This window comes from Misgurnus anguillicaudatus, chromosome 6 (assembly GCF_027580225.2).
Source record: "Misgurnus anguillicaudatus chromosome 6, ASM2758022v2, whole genome shotgun sequence".
NCBI classification, from domain to species: Eukaryota; Metazoa; Chordata; class Actinopteri; order Cypriniformes; family Cobitidae; genus Misgurnus; species Misgurnus anguillicaudatus.
In genome coordinates, this window is record NC_073342.2 from 33397204 (window position 1) to 33409292 (window position 12089).

Consider the following 12089-nt stretch of genomic DNA (forward strand, 5'->3'; position numbering starts at 1 on the left):
GTAATATAATATATAATACAGGCTATGATATATAATGATAACTATACTAGAAACTCACTACAACCTCGCCACTACTCGCTACAACCAACACTTTAACATCAATGCAAACGTACTGCAAACCCCACAAGAGGCGCGAGTTTCGAACCGTAAGCGAAACTCAGAATGAAGCAATGACGTATTCAACAGAAAACGAGGCCTCGTTTGTCATCGTCACGTGATTTTCACGGAAACGATACAAGCCTCGAATCGGGGCTTCATCTGGAACGCCCCTTTTTGCTCGACACAAGCTCCGGAGCCTCGCTTCAGATGTCCCATCACTACTGGCTTGACCATGCATTTGCAGTTGACGGCTCACTTGACGGGGGTTAGACGATGAGCAGCTGAGGTAGTGACTGAAGGCGACGCGTTAAGCTTAAAAGGCTCACTCGAGCGCCTTTATGTTTCTTTCTTACCAATTTTAAGCCAACTGAGGAACACCCTTATCCCAAGTAATGGTTCGACTACGATGTTCCGGTTACTTTAAACCACGCCGGGTGTTGAAAATGTGGCCAATTTCAGGTAAGCTATCTTAGCTATGTGCTCGTTCGCCTAAAGTTAAATTTGTGAAGTCCGTTCTACAAATACACTTAAGATCAGTAACGTTAGTTTATAAAATGCAACTATTTGAATGGTTTTAATTGTCCGCCTATATTTTTATATTTACGATAGTACAACGAGATATTATAGTACATTACATTCTTACAGTAGCCCACGTGATTCCTACAAGTTACTAAGATTTCAGATGCTAGAATGTCAGTTCATTTCTCATTCAGATATTGATAATGACCTATTAAACAACGTATTATTTAACACTGAAGTTAAAGGTTGTGTGTATAATGTTTCTGTCTCATTTTAATGCATCTCTCTCTTACACACTGTTCTGTTTAAGTATGGCTGCCATTTATATATTAATTCTCATGATGCAAGTTTATTTTAAATACTAACATAAAACTGTTTATGGTTATATTGTTTTCACAGATGCATTGATGTGTAGTGATGCAGTGGACAACTGTGAGGATGATACAATCAACATGTTCCTAAACTGTGATGCAGAAACACAATGCCACAACTACACTTTAAAATCACAACTCAACCTGAAGCAACCTACATCTGATATGGGAAACAATGGTGCGGTTTCCCTGACAGGGCTTATGCTGGTCCCAGGCTAAAATGCATATTTGAGCTACAATAATTTAAAAACACCTTTTACTGACATACCTCAACATATATGAGTGTCATTGTTTTGTCACAAGATGCGCACCAGTCTTGTTTTTTTGTAAGGTTTGTTTGTAAAAACTAAAATGTCCTAATATAATTAAATCCTAGTCCTGTAAATCCTGTCCGAGAAACTGCTTCAATGTGTTGAGCTGGCACAAATGTACATATCTCTGCTGAGAAACAACCATCTTTGGTTCAGCTTTACACAGGGTTGATATTGCATCCATTACACAGTCACCAAGCACTTTACCAGTACATACACCAACAGCTTCCAGATAAACACTTGGGATCAGCTCCTGATGACTCCGATAAAGCTGTGTCTTAATTTATTGCAGGGTGGTCTTGCTTTACCTGTTGTAAAGTTACCTTAAACCTTCATATGTGATCAGATGTCATTCAGTGATATTAAACATTTACAATGTGATCAGATGTTGTGCAGTTATATTAAACCTTTACAATGTGATCAGATGTTGTGCAATTATATTAAACCTTTACTATGTGATCAGCTGTTACCTGTCATGCAGTGATATTAAACATTTACAATGTGATCAGATATTATCTGTAAGGAATTTCTTAAACCATATGTAAGCTTTGTAGATTCCACTTAAAAGGATTTAAGTCTGATTTGAAGGAATAAGTGTTGGCAAGTTTGCAAATGAATTCTATCATGGTACCACATAAAAACGAAATAGTTATTGGACTGGCTAAGGTGCACATTTGCTATAAAAAAGACGAAATCACTGTGTAAATATTGGTAGACATACTTTAATAATTTTCAATGCTGCTCCATCAACTCCTGACAGGACGAGGTAATATGTCCTATAGGTTACTTGCCGCGGCCGCTTCATATCGTCTAACCACGAGACGATTGATGGGACAATAAAAGACTATCCGAGCATCGTATGAAGTTTTAACCGTGCTCCTAATTTAAAACATTTACAGCAGTAGCGATATTTGTCATTTCGCTAAAGTTATAGTGAACTACAAACAATCTTCTAACCACCGAATGCATATATTAGCAGCGGAAGTCGGTTGACAAAATGCGGAAGAACGAAGAATTAAAAAGGGGCGTGGCGGAATAAGGTGAATAAAAGGGAAACACAGGGGGAACTGAGTTCGACACAACACCGGAAGTCGGTCGGCGCGAGTCTGACGCATATTTTGAATCAGAAACGGTTGTGGCACGATCAGAGTGCGTGTACTGTACAATCTAATTTTCTTATATAAAATATAAATTAACAAAAGGAAAGTCTGTTTTGGGATACCAGGATGAGGAAGAGGAAGAGGTGAGTGTTCTTGGCGATATGTTGTAGTAGGTATGTTGCTAACTCCGCTGTCGCGGCTGACTTTTTGGTTCCACTCAGCGAAACTCAAGATTTTCTCAGGCGGCGCGCGGTGTTGTTGAAAATAATGCTTCTGTTGGTTTGTTGATGGCGAAATTTCTGAGTTTTTATTGTTAACACCACCGGAAGAAGCATAGGTACCTTCTCGTTTTCAGTCACAACCTTTCATGTTTAACCACTGGCCGTGCGAGCTCGCCAAAGTCGGTTGTTTGTAAAATCGTCGTTGTTTTTGCTGAAGTTGAGTAAAGACATTCTTGAAATTGTAAAGACATTTAGTTTAATTGCTAAACTACAAGTGAACGAAAATTTAATAAATTTGACCGACTACCACAGGTGGTTTTACCTCTACAAAAATCTGCTTGAATGGTAAAGAATGGGAAGCAGCCGTATAGCCATGTAGTAGATGTCTGTATAGACTGAATAAAGAGTGTTATTTGGTGTAATTAGTGGTTTGTTTTATTATATATCTGACTGTTCACAAGTAGAATATGTAGAGGATATATCAAACAGCTTATCCTGAAAGATTCAGGTCAATATCTTAAAAAATTAAAAAGTAATAGCAAAAAAAATTCATATTTTCATGATTCGGTCACACGTTTTCTTGAATTTTAATGGAAAACATGGGACCAAATAAAGTGATGATTTTCGAGTTTCAAATTACCAGTATTTTGTTATTCTTGAACCCATAATATGATCTTGGTCTCATTTAAAAGCTTTTTTCAAGCTCTTTCTATCTGATCAACTACTTTTAGCATTTAACCATTTTGAAAATTTTAGCAACATAGCCTACCTAGTTGTAGTTTGATGTGTGTTTTATTTCGGGGTGTGTACGGACGCAGTAACGTCGCTTAACAGGATTTATTTTAACTCGCAGTTTGTTTTGAAAATCACTGCCACTGACATTTTTGCTAATTTTCGCGATCATTACATGACATTTCACAAAACGCATACAACTTGCACTAGACAGACAGCCAGCAGGTGTTTATCTAAGTTAGCTCGCATGGGTGGATCCTTATAACGTTATACGTTATATCAGCAACATTATAGTTATAGTTATGTCATTGCTGACTTTATCATTTAATGATACGTAGATTGCTGGTAAGCACTATATAAACTGATATTTCTGATCATTAATATTTGTTAATAAAAAGCTGTGTTGCAAATATATAACCTAACCTCTCAATGCATGTATGTCAGTTTACTTAGTAATCTGTTCTGGTTATGATTTTAGTGAGGTGATTGCTGAAGAATCTGTGGCATGCCTAAATAAAGCCATTTGCCATCTGAAGGACATCTGGGAGGAGATTGGCATCCCAGAGGATAAGCGATTAGAGCGAACAAATGTGGTTAAGAATCATGTCAAAGTGAGTGAATGCTTTGAATCATCTGCTGGATCCTGTCGAGTGTCGAAGAAGCTTCAGTGATTCAACTAACAAAACTTCTGTGCTTTAGAGTCTTCTGGATATGATGATCGCGGAGGAAGAGAGTCTGCGGATTCGTCTGAAGACAAATATCAAGACATGTCGCAAAGAGATTAGCAAATTGTGCTTGGAGCTTCAGCTTCCCATGTTTCAAGCAAGTATTTACTCTGCTGCATGCAAATTTTAGGTTTTTAAAGAAAGAATAAACGCTAATAACACTTTTCTTTTGGTTTGTAATGTTTCAAGAGGACATTAGAGACACTATACTTAAGCAGGAGAAAGACCTCCGGACCCATGTTGAAGTTATGCTACGAGAGAAAAATCAAAGAATTCAGACGCTCAAAGCTTTAACAGAGCAGGATCAAGATCTCTGTGATATTCTCTGTTCCCAGCCATTTTCCCGGTCTTCCAGTTCTGTCCCATCTCTGGAAGAGCTGGGGAAATTTCGTCAACACATCGCCCATCTCGCTGATGAGAAGGTAATGACAATATTAGGGGTTGGTTTTAAACCCTAGCCTCCAGGTTTGATACAAATCACAGTGTTTGATGCAGAGTTTTATATCTTTTACAAGGAACGGAGACATGAAGAATTTGTCAAACTCAAGAAAAAGATCATACTTTGCATGGATGATCTGGATCAGTTGCCTGAAACTAGTTTTGAAAAGGTTGTCGTTTGTGAAGATGAAGAGAGTTTTTGCTTGTCTAAAGAAAACATTGATTCACTCAAAGTCCTCCTGCATCAGGTACAACTGAAACTTAATTTAAAATACTGCAGATTTAAGATAAAACAAATGCATAATAATATTTTTAAAAAATATAGTTGGAGAGCAGGAAGGCTGAGAACGAGCGTGTCTGTGGCTCCTATCGAGAGTCGATCCAGAATCTCTGGGAAAGGTTGCAGACTCCACAGGAAGAGCGTGACGCTATTTCTGAACACATGACCCACTCGAAGAGAAGAAACATGGAAGCTGTTAGTAATCTTTTGTTTTGTTGGTTCTGTCACAGACCAAACACACTTTACTCATTTTTGTATGTTTTTTTTGTTAGTTCTACTGTCTATAACGTTACATCACTGCATTAGTTAAAGGATTAGTCCTTTTGTCTTAAAAAAATCCAGATAATTTACTCACCACCATGTCATCCAAAATGTTGATGTCTTTCTTTGTTCAGAAGAGATTGTGTTTTTTTGAGGAAGGCATTCCAGGATTTTCCCCGTTTTAATGGGCTTTAATGGACACTTAAAACTTAACTCAACACTTAACAGTTTTTTTTTAACTGAGGTTTAAAGGACTCTAAACGATCCCAAACGATGCATAATGGTCTTATCTAGCGAATCGATTGTCATTTTTGACAAGAAAAATAAAAAATAAGCACTTTTAAACCACAACTTCTCGTCTTCCTCCGGTCCTGTGACGCGCCAGTGCGACCTCACGTAATACGTCATCACGTCAAGAGGTCATGAATGATGTATCGAAACTACGCCCCAGTGTTTACAAGTGTGGAGAAAGAGGACCATTTCGACGCTGTTGTATGTCGAATTATACTAAGTAATGACTTTGTGTCAGTTTATTGTTTAAAATGGTCAGCAAATGTGCGTTTCATATATGCAACACGTGACCTTTTTTACGTCATAACGCAATTGCGTGGGGTCGCGCTGGCGCGTCGCGGGACCGGGGATGGACGGGAAGTTGTGGTTTAGGAGTGCATATTTTATTTTTCTTGTCAAAAATGACAGTCGTTTCGCTGGATGGGACCCTTGTGCGTCGTTTGGGATCGTTTGGAGTTCTTTGAGACTCAGTTGAAAAAAATTGTTGAGTGTTGAGTTAAGTGTTAAGTGTTGTGGTCCATTAAAGTCCATTAAATGAGAAAAATCCTGGAATGTTTTCCTCAAAAAACATAATTTCTTCTCGACTGAACAAAGAGAGACATCAACATGTTGGATGACATTAGTAAATGGACTAATCCTTTAAGAGTTTTAAAAACAAATCCAGAAAATGTATTAATTGTGTCCTCTGCTGGCAGTTACACACTGAGGTCAGACGTCTTGAGGAACTGAAGCTTAAAAATATCCAGAATGTTACATGGGCCATTCGAAATGAGATTGCCGTGTTCTGGGATAAGTGCTTTTGTAGCTCTGACCAACGGCAAGCTTTTGTGCCCTATTATGATGGTAAGTTATTATTTTTCTTTCTTTTTCTTTCTGTAACTTTTCTGTAAGAGTTTAGATGTTCGCTTTCCTCTCAGATGATTACAGGGAAGAACTTCTGAGCTTACATGATACAGAAATTGTGCGCCTTAAACAGCATTACGAGGATCACAAGGAGCTTTTCGAAGGTGTTCACCAATGGGAAGAGAACTGGAGACTTTTCATAGAGCTTGAAGTAAGTTCATTTAAGGGCACTGGCATGCAAAGACGTATATTAGTACAGCTAAAACATTTTGTTGTTGTTTTATTTTTAGCAAAAGGCCAAAGATCCATCCAGATTCACCAATAGAGGAGGACACCTTCTGAAGTTGGAGAAACAACGGGCTGATCTGGTCAAAAGCCTTCCCAAGGTAATTATGACATCTATTAAAGGAATAGTCTACTCATTTTCAATATTAAAATATGTTATTACCTTAACTAAGAATACATCCCTCTATCATCTGTGTGCGTGCACGTAAGCGCTGGAGCACGCTGCGACGCTTCGATAGCATTTAGCTTAGCCCCATTCATTCAATGGTACCATTTAGAGATAAAGTTAGAAGTGACCAAACACATCAACGTTTTTCCTATTTAAGACGAGTAGTTATACGAGCGGATTTTAAAGCGGATTTAAAAGAGGAACTATATTTTATGGCGTAATAGCACTTTTGGGAGTACTTTGACTCGCCTGAAAAGTCCGCTCCCCTTCTCCCTCTCATAATGGGAGAGGGAGGGTGTTACTGCGCCGAGTCGAAGTACTCCCAAAAGTGCTATTACGCCATAAAATATAGTTCCTCTTTTAAATCCGCTTAGAAAAGCGCTACGTTTTATTTTGTACCACCAAACTTGCTCGTATAACTACTCGTCTTAAATAGGAAAAACGTTGATGTGTTTGGTCACTTCTAACTTTATCTCTAAATGGTACCATTGAATGAATGGGGCTAAGCTAAATGCTATCGAAGCGTCGCAGCGCGCTCCAGCGCTTACGTGCACGCACACAGATGATAGAGGGATGTATCAACAATTCTTAGTTAAGGTAATAACATATTTTAATATTGAAAATGAGTAGACTATTCCTTTAATATTATAAGGCTACTCTTTAAAAAAGCTTGAAGATTTGTAACCCAGTATCTCATTTAGCTTGAGAAGAAGCTGAAGGCTGAAATTGAGCAGTGGGAGCAGGAGCAGAACAGAGAGTTTGTGGTGAATGGACAAAAGTTTATGCAGTTTGTGGCTGATCAGTGGGAGTCCTACCGACTGGAGAAGGAACGTGAAAAACAGGAAAGGGTTCGTAACTTGCTTAACTTGCCATATAAGTAGTATTAACCCGTACAATTGTAATAGACAGATCTTGGACCTGATTTCATGCTCCGATTCAAATGTCTGGACACATTAAATTATATATATGTATGTACAAAAAAAGAAGAAAAAACATTTTAATAATACAAGCACTGTCTTATGTTGTTCAGCAACAAAAGAAAAGCAAGCAGACAGGGGACATGGTGCGAACACCAACTAAACAACGATTTCTGGGCAACACAACACCTTGCACAGCTCGAAAGGTAAAGGACAAAATTATTTTATTTTTCTTGTTTTTTATATATAGAAGGCCAAAATTTTAAATTATATTCTTGTTTTCATTTTTCACACTGGTATGCTGTGTATTTTAAGTAAATGCATGGCTGTTGCGATATTAATTGTTTGGCTTTTCCTCAGTTTAATGCTCCTTCAAGTACTGGCACTTCTAACAGCACTATCCGATCTGTTTGTGGTGGGACTGTCTGTCACCCTCCAAAGGTCAGTGCATGGCTTTAGCCAAACTATTGTTCTTAAGCTTTTAATTAACTAACATACTCAATCCTGTTCTGATTAACAAAGGTAATGTGTCTACTTTCAAAGCAGGGTAATGCGGTGAAGACTCCAGCCTGTGGTAAACCTCCTCATCAAGGTACGCTAGAGCGCAATAAGGAGAATATTTGTCATCTTACTGTTGGTGTGGGTGGGGCGATGATGGTCCCTGCAAGTCCACAACGAAACTTCAGCATTAACTCTGTTGCAAGTACCTATACAGAGTTTCAGGTAATTTTCGGTCTGCCCCCTTAGTCTCCACTGGTATCTCACAGTCTAGTTAAAAGAGAGCAAGAGGTTTCAAGTCTTTTCTAGGCAATTGTTCTGTTAATGCCTGCTGAACATTTGAGATACTGACATACTATGCTAACAAAAAATTTTTTCTAAAGGAATTTGTTAAGCCTGAATCTATAAAAAAAAAATGGCAAACACATTTTCCCAATTTGGCATGTTTAAACACAATTGTTTTCCTTTTTTTAACCGTTTATGCACCATAAAATTTATATAAATGCAATTTATTTGGAATCAGGGTTCCCAAACTGGGGTTCGCGCACCCCTTGTGGTTTGTAAAGGAACTGCAGGGGGTTCATGAGTTGATAAAAGCAATTAATTATAATGAAATCATTAAATGTAAAAAAGAAAATCTAAATATAACAGTTACTAACAAAAATACATATTGTATTTGTTTATTCTGAATGTCATGTGACCATTATACAACACTACAATATATTCAATATGTATTTTTTTTAATACATTTTACAATATGTAAAATGGACAGATACGTTTTATGTAACAATAATAGAAAATTACCAAACAAAGGTATAATAACAATAACTATTTAAACTATAAAATTATTAAAATATTTACATAAAATAGCAAAGGTTCAGTAAATAATATTCTTGTGTATATATAGTCACTGATTAGATTTTTTATATCCTCATGTCCTCTCTTATAACTTGACTGTTTGTTTTCTTCTAATCTACACCTAATATTAACCAAGTTACTTTTGTCATGTACATATCAGTCTAATATTTAACTCCCCTCATGCTTGTCCCTGGCTCTATTCTGCATAAAGACATAAAAAGCAATTTACAAAAACATTTACCGTAATTCAAAAAATCTAATTTGTTATTTCTTTTTAAAGCGAGACCTCTCCAAGTCATCTCAATCTAAACATGCGCCTGGAATTCTAAACTCAACCATCATTCAACTTTAATTCTTCTGCACACTCGATAAACTGCTATTAAGACGGGAAATTTGTAAATGATGAGTTTTGGGTTCTCGTTCTTTATAGCTAAAGCTATGCATTTTATATGTAAATGATATAATAATATAATAAAATATAATATATTTTAAATGTTTCTGAGGGATTCTACCTGTAGGTTCACTTTAACACTAGACTAAACACTGCTTTATGCATCTCTGTAATTTAACAAACTGGTGAGCTGTCCAAATTATACAAGTGTTGTTTCTGACTATTTTGTACTTGGTCAAAATCATAGTGTATGTTATGTTATACTTTGAATGTTTTGCACAATTTATTGTAAAAATACTGCATTCTTTTTAGTAATGAACGTTTTACTACATTAAAAGTACAGCTTAAAGCTATGTGCGAGTTCTGTCTTAATTTTAATTAAACTATTTAAAAATGAACACACCTCAAAGAGTGTGGTATTACTTTTAATAAACTTTACTATAATGAAAATCAACACAGATTTTTAAGGACATTTTTACATTGGTAATGCTGATGTTTTAAAACAGCAATGTAGCCATAAGGTTATAAGAAACAGGGTTCCCACGGGTCCTTGAAAGTTTGTGAATCTGGGTAAAAAAATTCAAGGCTGTGGGAAGTTTTTGAAAATATACATACATAGATACAGGTCATTGAAAGTATTTGCAATATCATAAAAATTCTAGACTTTTTAAGCACACGTGCTAAACTGTTCACTTTAAATGCTTATATCTTCTGTATGCGAATGTTGATTCATACCAATACTCATATTTTGCATAGTTGTTTTTGACACATGAAAACATCTCGGGTTACGTATGTAACTGTTGATCCCTGAGAAGGGAACGGGACGCTGCGTCTCCCTTGCCATACTTCCTGCGTTCCTGTATTACGCTGTCTTTGGCAATATTTCAGATAGTGATATACTTCCTGGCTCCAACGTCACCCTGTCTTTGTCGTTAAGCCTCACCATTGGTTGAATTTGATATGCATATTCAGACACACTTACCCCGGGAGACGTCCCCAAAGTGTCACCCCAGTGACGCAGCGCGAGTTCCCTCGAAAGAAAACTGTAGCAATGTATCTTAGAAGGGAACACGATGTAACCTTACTCTCACTTGAAATGTGTCCCTACATTTAGTCCTTGAATTTGAAGGTATTGGACCTGGAAAGTCCTTGAAAGGTCCTTGAATTTGAAGTTAACCAAGGTGTGGGAACCCTGCAGAAATTATCGCTTTTTTTCAGCAAGGTTTGGTCTTCTTTATTTGGAAAATATACAGGGATAAATCATGGAAAAATGCAATATCAATATCCAGTTAAACACATTTTGGAAAGATTTTATTCTGTAGAGCTATAAATTATGTGGACAACAAAAATAAACTATTGTACATCAGTATTATTAGCTACTCAAGATTATTTTGGAAAGATTTAGAAACCTTTAACTTAATAGAAGGGGTATGATAGAAATTTGATGTAATTTATTATTTTTAGAATGATGACTTGGAATGAATAATTTATTATACAGTTATCTATATTTTTATATAGATAAAATATGGATATATTTTAGGGCCGGGACTCGATTAAAAAAATTAATCTAATAAATTAGAGGCTTTGTAATTAATCTAAATTAATCGCATTTTAATCTCATATAAATATTTGACCTGAGAACATTAAGAAGTATTTTTACATGGATTTTTATGAATAATGACTGAATACATAAGCTTAACAAAATATTGTTTATTTTTGTTCAACCAAGTGGTTGTACCCGGAGTCGGGCTAATGTCCACGCTAGCTGCTGTATGTTTTGCATTGAGATGATACTTGAGGCTCGATGTGCTGCGGTGATATGTGAATTCCTTGTTGCATATCTTACACACAACCATGCTCTTATCGACGCTTACCAGTGATGCGCGGGTCAATGTATAAACAACCCGCCCGCAACTCGGAGCGCAAAGAAAAAAAAAAATATATATATTATACCCGACCCGCTTCCTGGCCCGCATTTCTTAAAGTAGTCATTTGTTTAATAATTGCAGGGTTCGGGACTTCTCAGGTTTTGACTGTCTGTGTTCTGGTACCTATGTGCGCGGATGCCCCACCTCGCGCAATAAAAACAACAAAACATAATATACTATATAGCCTATATTAAAATTAAAATATATAAAAATGTGCATAATATATTTTTTAAGTTGCACATCGTTTATAGGTTTCTTAAGTGGTATTCTGATGTGAAAAGCGCTGCATAATGTACTCGCCTTTAGTGTTACCATTGAAACTTAACTAAATAAAAAAATAAGAGGTGATATATAGCTTTAGCCTACATAAATGCTTATTGCTTTAATGTTGCGAGTTCCTCTTCAGCTTTTCTTGCTGGTATGTTTATAATAGTTCATTGTTCAGAGTTCATATTGATGATCTTATAGTCAATTAAAAAATGTTCTTACAAACTGACTCTATTCGTTTAACTTTTTTCCTTTACCTGCCGTCGCTGTTCTCTGTGCGTGTCCTCCGTCAAAGTAGCCTATTAAAATTAATATGAAGTTGATTTTTAGAAGTCTTAAGCACACCGCAAATCAAACGTGCTGCTACATTATGCTCTAAATGCGCGTGTAAATTTAACTTCTGGGCACTGCCAGGCTGATTTTTTGAAAAGTAAGTGATATAGGCTACTCACTGCATGTTTTGGCATTCGGTAGCATATGCATCAATGAGATGCACGGTGTTGCTTTTAATGTTCTTTTTTAATTTATATTCACAAAACCTAACAACAAAACATTGTTTATAATTACGAGACAAATTATTTGAAA

The 12089-nt window shown here is 36.5% G+C and overlaps 1 protein-coding gene and 1 long non-coding RNA gene across 3 annotated transcripts; both read left to right on the forward strand.

Annotated features, from left to right (window-relative positions):
• The first annotated feature begins 326 nt into the window (after positions 1 to 326).
• On the forward strand, positions 327 to 1810 carry LOC141364392 (uncharacterized). Its single transcript, XR_012370145.1, has 2 exons — positions 327 to 558; positions 1018 to 1810. It is a non-coding gene; the product is annotated as an uncharacterized lncRNA (long non-coding RNA).
• Positions 1811 to 2362: 552 nt separating this feature from the next.
• On the forward strand, positions 2363 to 9662 carry LOC129434295 (protein regulator of cytokinesis 1). Of its 2 annotated transcripts, none has more exons than XM_073869070.1 (14): positions 2363 to 2543; positions 3832 to 3964; positions 4053 to 4166; positions 4258 to 4500; positions 4594 to 4764; positions 4842 to 4991; positions 6044 to 6191; positions 6266 to 6402; positions 6482 to 6577; positions 7347 to 7493; positions 7676 to 7768; positions 7923 to 8003; positions 8106 to 8285; positions 9199 to 9662. In XM_073869070.1, the coding sequence occupies exons 1-14, from the start codon at positions 2527 to 2529 to the stop codon at positions 9268 to 9270; spliced, it is 1782 nt and encodes a 593-aa protein (XP_073725171.1). In that variant the 5' UTR covers positions 2363 to 2526; the 3' UTR covers positions 9271 to 9662. The 2 variants fall into 2 exon arrangements, with proteins under 2 accessions (XP_073725171.1, XP_073725172.1); XM_073869071.1 differs by having other exon boundaries at positions 8109 to 8285.
• Positions 9663 to 12089: the final 2427 nt, after the last annotated feature.

Excerpts from the sequence above, each read along its gene's own strand:
- LOC129434295 (XM_073869070.1), top strand. Across the intron at positions 4,765-4,841 it reads TCAAAGTCCTCCTGCATCAG|TTGGAGAGCAGGAAGGCTGA; the intron begins GTACAACTGAAA and ends TAAAAAATATAG. Across the intron at positions 6,192-6,265 it reads TTTTGTGCCCTATTATGATG|ATGATTACAGGGAAGAACTT; the intron begins GTAAGTTATTAT and ends CTTTCCTCTCAG.